This window comes from Pristiophorus japonicus, chromosome 4 (assembly GCF_044704955.1).
Source record: "Pristiophorus japonicus isolate sPriJap1 chromosome 4, sPriJap1.hap1, whole genome shotgun sequence".
Classification (NCBI taxonomy): Eukaryota; Metazoa; Chordata; class Chondrichthyes; family Pristiophoridae; genus Pristiophorus; species Pristiophorus japonicus.
In genome coordinates this window covers 3,503,970-3,512,977 of record NC_091980.1, presented here as the reverse complement: position 1 = coordinate 3,512,977, position 9,008 = coordinate 3,503,970, and the positions used below count along the sequence as shown (strand labels likewise).

The window sequence follows — 9,008 nt, the reverse complement described above, 5'->3', positions numbered from 1 at the left end:
CGAAGCACCCCGGGGTGCACAGAAATGCATCTGCGTTCTTTTCTCTAAGACTGCTGATGAATTATTCGGAAGTACGAGATTACGGTCAGCAGAATAAATAGAGGAAGCAGGGAGCCGAGCGGTAATCTGTGCCCCACAGCTGGGTGGCAAGCTGCAAACATCTGGCATGTACACAGTGCGGGGAACAAGCCGGTCCCAAACCCACCCAATACTAACACCCCGCGACCCCCACACCACCCCCACCGCGCACCCGACACCACCCCCCCCCCGACCCCCGACACCACCCCCACCCCGCCTGACCCCCGACACCACCCCCCCTCGACCCCCGACACCACCCCCACCCCGCCTGACCCCCGACACCACCCCCCCCCGACCCCCGACACCACCCCCCCCTCGACCCCCGACACCACCTCCCCCTCGACCCCCGACACCACCCCCCCCTCGACCCCCGACACCACCTCCCCCTCGACCCCCGACACCACCCCCCCTCGACCCCCGACACCACCCCCCCCCTCGACCCCCGACACCACCTCCCCCTCGACCCCCGACACCACACCCCCCCCTCGACCCCCGACACCACCCCCCCTCGACCCCCGACACCACCCCCCCCTCGACCCCCGACACCACCTCCCCCTCGACCCCCGACACCACCCCCCCCTCGACCCCCGACACCACCTCCCCCTCGACCCCCGACACCACCTCCCCCTCGACCCCCGACACCACCTCCCCCTCGACCCCCGACACCACCCCCCCTCGATCCCCGACACCACCCCCACCCCGCCTGACCCCCGACACCACCCCCACCCCGCCTGACCCCCGACACCACCCCCACCCCGCCTGACCCCCGACACCACCCTCACCCCGCCTGACCCCCGACACCACCCCCCGCGACCCCCGACACCACCCCCACCCCGCCTGACCCCCGACACCACCCCCACCCCGCCTGACCCCCGACACCACCCCCCCTCGACCCCCGACACCACCCCCCCCTCGACCCCCGACACCACCCCCCCCTCGACCCCCGACACCACCCCCACCCCGCCTGACCCCCGACACCACCCCCACCCCGCCTGACCCCCGACACCACCCCCCCCTCGACCCCCGACACCACCCCCCCCTCGACCCCCGACACCACCCCCCCCTCGACCCCCGACACCACCCCCCCTCAACCCCCGACACCACCCCCCCCTCGACGCCCGACACCACCCCCCCCTCGACGCCCGACACCACCCCCCCTCGACCCCCGACACCACCCCCCCCTCGACCCCCGACACCACCCCCCCCTCGACCCCCGACACCACCCCCCCCTCGACCCCGCTATCACTCACCCCCCCCAACCACCGGATACCACTCTCCCTCCACCCACAGTTACCTCGATCAGCACCGTGGTCTTGAGCTGCTCCAGGCACCCCTGGGTGCTGGTGACCAGCTGCTCCAGCTGCTCCAGGCCGGAGCTCAGCTGCTTGACGTGCCTCGCGAGGGTGTCCAGGGCCGAGGACTCATCCTGCTGAAGCTGGCCCCGTAGCAAGCTCTCCTCCTTCCACAGGCTCTGGTGCATCTTCTCAAAGTCCGCTCGCACCTTCCGCTGGAGCTCGGCCGCCTCCCTCTGTAAAACACCAGCCGTTTCTCAGACACTCCCAACATCCCCCCGTCACTCCGCAGCGCTGCACGGCACGGCACAGGAGGAGCCCATTCCGCCCACCCTGTGCCGGCTGTGTGACAGAACGATCCAATCAGTCCCACTCCCCCCCCGCGGCCCGGAAATTCTTTCCTTTCAGTATTTATCCCATTCCTATTTGAATGTAACGATCAACAACCTCTGCGGAATATTCCCTCCTCCGTCGGGCCAATCACAGCCCATACGGCCGTCCGTTAGCTCACCACACACCAGGAGCTGAAGGCTGATTAAGACCAATCCCGGCGGAACGTTACCTTGATTCCCACAATCTTTTCCTCGTCTCGTTTCATCATCATCACAAAATTATCCACTTGGTCCCGGTGACATTTCAGGACATCATTCAGCTGTTTCTGAAATAGAATCGAGGAGCGAGAGGGTCAGTGCTGAACATCCCGGCTCAACCCAATCCCGCAAAGATCAATAGGCTTACAAAACAATGTTTGCACTCAGTAATTCAACTGCTGGGTTTTGGGATTGTCTTATGTGGGCTGGGTGGGGTAGAGTACTGCACGGGGTTAGATACAGAGTAAAGCTCCCTCTACACTGTCCCATCAAACACTCCCAGGGCAGGTACAGGAGGTTAGATACAGAGTAAAGCTCCCTCTACACTGTCCCATCAAACACTCCCAGGGCAGGTACAGGGGGTTAGATACAGAGTAAAGCTCCCTCTACACTGTCCCATCAAACACTCCCAGGGCAGGTACAGGAGGTTAGATACAGAGTAAAGCTCCCTCTAGTTGGGTGAGGTTATGATGTGGATAGAGAACTGGTTGGCAGACAGGAAGCAGAGAGTCGGGATAAACGGGTCCTTTTCAGAATGGCAGGCAGTGACTAGTGGAGTGCCGCAGGGCTCAGTGCTGGGACCCCAGCTCTTTACAATAAGCATCAATGATTTAGATGAAGGAATTGAATGTAATATCTCCAAGTTTGCAGATGATACTAAGCTGGGTGGCGGTGTGAGCTGTGAGAAGGATGCTAAGAGGCTGCAGGGTGACTTGGACAGGTTAGGTGAGTGGGAAAATGTATGGCAGATGCAGTATAATGTGGATAAAAACACGAAGGCAGAATATTATCTGAATGGTGACAGATTAGGAAAAGGGGAGGTGCAGTGAGACCTGGGTGTCATGGTACATCAGTCATTGAAAGTTGGCATGCAGGTACAGCAGGCGGTGAAGGCGGCAAATGGTACGTTGCCCTTCATAGCGAGGGGATTTGAGTATAGGAGCAGGGAGGTCTTACTGCAGTTGTACAGGGCCTTGGTGAGGCCTCACCTGGAATATTGTGTTCAGTTTTGGTCTCCTAATCTGAGGAAGGACATTCTTTCTATTGAGGGAATGTAGCGAAGGTTCACCAGACTGATTCCCGGGATGGCAGGACTGACATATGAGGAGAGACTGGATCGACTGGGCCTGTATTCACTGGAGTTTAGAAGAATGAGAGGGGATCTCATAGAAACATATAAAATTCTGACGGGACTGGACAGGTTAGATGCAGGAAGAATGTTCCCGATGTTGGGGAAGTCCAGAACCAGGGGACATAGTCTAAGGATAAGGGGTTAGCCATTTAGGACCAAGATGAGGAGAAACTTCTTCACTCAGAGTTGTTAACCTGTGGAATTCCCTACCGCAGAGAGTTGTTGAGGCCAGTTAATTGGATATATTCAAGAGAGAGTTAGATATGGCCCTTACGGCTAAAGGGATCAAGGGGTATGGAGAGAAAGCAGGAAAGGGATACTGAGGTGAATGATCAACCATGATCTTATTGAATGGTGGTGCAGGCTCGAAGGGCCGAATGGCCTACTCCTGCACCTATTTTCTAATGTTTTTGTGTTGCAGAAACAAGGTGGGTATTTGGAGTTAAGATACAGATCAGCCATGATATAACAGAGCAGGCACGAGTGGCTGGCTTGACCCACTCCTGCTCCTCATCTTCTGACAATGCCCCAAAACTTTTTAGTCCCAACGTTAGTATAAGTCTCCAACTGTACCGGTGACATTTCCACCAAATACGGTGGAGCGTCTGTGAATGGGTCCAGACAATAAGGGACTGGGCGGAGACAGCCAATATACACTCCACACCTCGCTGCTCAGAGCAGACTCATCACCTCATTGGATTCAAACGCAAAATACCGCGGAGGTTGGAATCTGAAATAAAAGCAGAAGATGCTGGAAATACTCAGCGGGTCAGGCAGCATCTGTGGAGAGAGAAACAGAGTTAATGTTTCGGGTCGATGACCTTTCCTCAGCTCTGATGAAGAGTCATCAGCCTGAAACACTAACTCTGTTTCTCTCTCCACAGATGCTGCCTGACCCGATGAGTATTTCCAGCATTTTCTGTTTTTATATCATCTCTTTGTTCTCAGAGAACTGGAATCCAGGTCGCCAGGGGTGAAAGGTTAGTGCTTAATGCTCGCCCACAGGGCTAGGTTTACATCAGAGATAAAAAAAGACTTTCATCTTTATCGTGCCTTAAATATTTATCCCTCAATCAACGGAAACAGATTATCTGCTCATTATCACATTGCTGTTTGTGGGAGCTTGCTGTGCGCAAATTGGCTGCCGCATTTCCCACATTACAACAGTGACTACACTCAAAGTATTTCATTGGCTGTAAAGCACTTTGGGACATCCGATGGTCACAAAAGGCGCTATATAAATCCAAATCCTTTTTTAGTTCAATACTCCTCTCTGTCCCAGAGGCAAGGAGTTAACATGCATTAAGTGAGAAAATATTTGCTTATTTCGCAATGCAATGGGGATTGTGTCACGCGGGAAGCTGGAAGGGGATAACGTCAATCAGATAAGGAACTATCCAGCCAGCCTGTGTAATACTGAGAGTCACAGCGACCAGGGCAAGGGAGGAATGCACTTACTGAAAAACACAGCCCATCAGAGACCAACGGTCACTGGACAGTGGGACTCGTGACCGACACCACACTCCACCCTCAACCCAGTACCCATTACAGGAAGCGGGGGCCCCTCCTGCAGTGTGAGCACAACATTCACCATGCTGCAGCGCGCCCTGTGTGACACGTCATGGGGCAGATGGGGAGGGGACTGGGGCAGGGGTCCCGTCCCTCGCCACCCCCTTGCCGCGCGAGAGACTTCCCTCGTCACGGTCACCCGTGGCTGTGCGATCTCGCCCAGTGGACGTTCTCTCGCACCCGCAAGGTCGGACAGCGGGCATATACAGACCGCTCGCTCTCCGGCGACAGAACTCTCCGCAAGAGATGGCCAAGCACGCACACCAACCGACCTACCCACGCATGTGGGCACAATCACCCACCTGTACCCACACATGCACCACACAAGCACTCACACGCACCCCACTCACGCACTTGCACAAACGCACAAACACGTGCTCGCACGCACCACCCACACACACACACACGCTTACGCGCACCACGCACACACACACGTGCTCGCGCGCACCACACACACACACACACACACACACACACACACACGTGCTCACGCGCACCACGCACACACACCCACGTGCTCGCGCGCACCACACACACACACGTGCTCGCGCGCACCACACACACGATTTTCTGCGCAAATCACTAGTGATCAGCAGCCAGAACCCTGGCTGATGTTCCCCCCCCAATTCCCCCTTTTCCACCCCTCCTCAAGAACAGACCCTCACTATAGCCCCTAATGCCAGCCCCTGCTATGTTACAAGAAATAGGAGCAGGAGTCGGCCCTACAGCCCCTCGAGCCTGCTCCGCCATTCAATACGATCATGGCTGATCTGACCATGGACTCAGCTCCACTTCCCCACTCGCTCCCCATAACCCTTCACTCCCTCATCGCTCAAAAATCTGCCTAATGATCTGCAGACCCAGCAATGGACACCGCTCCACCCACAGTGAATCAGCCACTTGTGACTCATCCTGAAAGAAAACCTCGAGTTAAGGTCAAGTATTTTTTTTTAAAAAGCACAGTACACAGAACGAATTGCCTTTCCATACAACCCTACAATCAGGTTTGACCTTCAGTACGGGGACTAGGCCGAGAATCGGCGGGGAGGACACTTTAATCAATTCAGGCCTACACAGCGAGGCTGCAGATGGGTTTGAACACAGCAGACCTCCAGTTTGATTATTTATACAGACACACAAGCAATCAGCATACCCCTCAAACACAGGTCAGGTTTACAATACTTGGTGCTTAAAAACAATTAGTTTGGGAGTTGAATTTCTACAAGACAATCGGCAAGAAATTCTTGGAGCCATAATTGCACCTTCTGTAAACTGCTCGTCGCCTGCTGATAATCCATAGTTTAAAAAAAAATTACCCAATCATTTGAATTAAGGAACATAAATAACTCAGGAAAGCAGGATTTTAATGAATCACAGAATGTTACCGCACAGAAGGCCATTGGGCCCATCGAGCCTGTGCCGGCTCTGTGACAGAGCGATCCAATCAGTCCCACTCCCCCCGCTCTTTCCCCACAGCCCCGCAAATGTTTCCCCTTCAAGTATTTAACCAATTCCCAGTTTGAAAGTTACTATTGAATCTGCTCCCACCACCCTTTCAGGAAGCGCGTTCCCGATCACAACAACTCGCTGCGTAAACACATTCTCCTCATCTCCCCCTCGGGTTCTTTTGCCAATCGCCTTCAATCTGTGTCCCTCTGGTTACCGAGCCTCCTGCTCCCGGGAACAGTGCCTCCTTATTTACTCTCTTAAAACTCCTCGTGATTTTGAATCAACAGAAAATTCAGTGTTGCTTAATTCTGATTAAGAGTAGACGGTAATGATTTTTGAAATTCAGTCACTTCTCACAAAGCCAAACACAGCAGCCAATTTGCGCACAGCAAGATCACAAAAAGCAGTAAATGAGGTGAATGACCAATCTCTCTGTTCGAGTGGGGTTGTTTTAGGGGGAATGTTGGCCAAGTGACCAGGAATATTTGAGGATGAGGAACGGACAGGGTTACAGACAAACAGCGGTGGAGTAGGACTAGGCATACAGAATACTTGCCTTTATTAGCCGAGGCATAGAATACAAGAGCAGGGGGATTATGCTTGAACTGTATAAAACACTGGTTAGGCCATAGCTAGAGTACTGCGTGCAGTTTTGGTCACCACATTACAGGAAAGATGTGATTGTACCAGAGTGGGTGGAAAGGAGATTTTTGAGGATGTTGCCCGGACTGGAGAATTTTAGCTATGAGGAAAGATTGGATAGGCTGGGTCTGTTTTCTTTGGAACAGAGGAGGCTGAGGGGAGACCTGATTGAGGTGTATAAAATTATGAGGGGCCTGGATAGAGTGGATAGGAAGGACCTGTTTCCCTTGGCAGAGGGGTCAACAACTAGGGGGCCTAGATTTAAAGTAATTGGGGGGAGGTTTAGAGGGGATTTGAGGGGAAATGTCTTCACCCAGAGGGTGGTGGGGGTCTGGAACTCACGGCCTGAAAGAGTGGTAGAGGCAGAAACCCTCACCACATTTTAACAGTACTTGGATGTGCACCTGAAGTGCCGTAACCCACAGGGGTACGGACCAAGAGCTGGAAAGTGGGATTAGGCTGGGTAGCTTTTTGTCGGTCGACATGGACACGATGGGCCGAATGGCCTCCTTCCGTGCTGTAAATTTCTCTGACGAGATCTATAATTTCTCGCTCCTTGAATAGAACTCTGATTTATGTCAAAGAACCAAGGAGCAAACATTAAATAACAAATCTTCTGCTGATTACATCAAAATTTAATTAAGACTTATATTTCTATAGCGCCTGTTACAACCCCCTGACATCCCAAAGAGTTCATCAGCCAATGAAGTTTTTTGACGTTTGGTCACAGCTGTAATGGAGGAAAGGCGGCAGCCATTTTGCACAGCAAGCTCCCACACACAGCAATGTGATAATGACCACATCACCTGTTTTAGTGATGTTTATTGAGGGATCAATATTGGCCCCAGGACACCGGGGAGAACTCCCCTGCTCTTCTTCAAAATAGTGGCCGTGGGATCTTTTACATCCACCTGAGAGAGCAGACGGGGCCTCGGTTTAACGTCTCATCCGAAAGACAGCACCTCCGACAGCGCGGCGCTCCCTCAGCATTGCCCCTCCGACAGTGCAGCACTCCCTCAGTACTGCCCCTCCGACAGTGCGGCGCTCCCTCAGTACTGCCCCTCCGACAGTGCGGCGCTCCCTCAGTACTGCCCCTCCAACAGTGCGGCGCTCCCTCAGTACTGCCTCTCCGACAGTGCGGCGCTCCCTCAGTATTGCCCCTCCGACAGTTCAGCACTCCCTCAGTACTGCCCCTCCGACAGTGCGGCGCTCCATCAGTACTGCTCCTCCGACACTCCCTCAGTACTGCCCCTCCGACAGTGTAACGTCCCTCAGTCCTGCCCCTCCGACACTCCCTCAGTACTGCCCCTCCGACAGTGCGGCACTCCCTCAGTACTGCCCCTCCGACAGTGCGGCACTCCCTCAGTACTGCCTCTCCGACAGTGCGGCGTTCCCTCAATACTGCCCCTCCGACAGTGCGGCGCTCCCTCAGTACTGCCCCTCCGACAGTGCGGCGCTCCCTCAGTACTGCCCCTCCGACAGTGCGGCGCTCCCTCAGTACTGCCCCTCCGACAGTGCGGCGCTCCCTCAGTACTGCCCCTCCGACAGTGCGGCACTCCCTCAGCACCGCCCCTCCGACAGTCCCCTGAATTGAAGGTGCGCTCCGCTGACCGCTCCGCCCCGCCCTGCGCCCAGCTCACCTGCAGCTTGAGGCGGAAGTCCTGGGTGCTCGCCCCTCTCACCCTCTCCACCACCCCGGACACCAGGAAATTGGTGCGGAAGGTCTTGGAGCTGAACTGGCGGCGGCACTGGGGGCAGGTAACGGCGGTGCGGGAACCCTGCCAGAAGCGCAGGATGCATTCCTTGCAGAAGTGGTGCATGCACTCCAACATCACCGGCTCCTGGAACATCTCACAGCAGATACAGCAGGTCAACTCGTCCGTCACCCCCTCCATCCTGCCCCCGCACCAACTCCGCAAACTTTGCACCAACTTTTCCCAACTCCCCAGAAATTTTCCTTCACTTTCAGCACGCAATAACTTTCGCTTTCCCCCAACTCTCCGCCCACTGTCTTGTTGCCGTTAACTGTGCAACCAATGAAGTCTCAGATTGCAGCCGTCCATCAAGCGACTGGGCAGCCCTCTGAGCCAGTCACACATCGACTCGGAGCTGCTGAGGCTGGAGGTGGGACTGACAGACACACTCTGGGACAGACATCGGAGCCATTGCCGGATCTCAAATTGAAATCACCATTTAAGGGCAAGGAGAGCTCAGAGCAGGGGTGAATCCACTTCATGTGTGTATGACATGCCCTGT

At 55.1% G+C, this 9,008-nt stretch overlaps 1 protein-coding gene across 1 annotated transcript in view; it reads right to left on the bottom strand.

Annotated features, from left to right (window-relative positions):
- The window catches only part of LOC139262807 (zinc-binding protein A33-like), a 55,234-nt gene extending 46,491 nt beyond the window's left edge, over positions 1 to 8,743 (bottom strand). The window contains exons 1-3 of the mRNA XM_070877960.1: positions 8,393 to 8,743; positions 1,933 to 2,028; positions 1,373 to 1,606 (exon numbers count right to left, since the gene is read on the bottom strand). Coding sequence (XP_070734061.1) covers positions 1,373 to 1,606; positions 1,933 to 2,028; positions 8,393 to 8,647 — 585 coding nt within the window. The 5' untranslated portion in view covers positions 8,648 to 8,743. The remainder of the gene's footprint in view (positions 1 to 1,372; positions 1,607 to 1,932; positions 2,029 to 8,392) is intronic.
- Between the last annotated feature and the right edge of the window lie 265 nt (positions 8,744 to 9,008).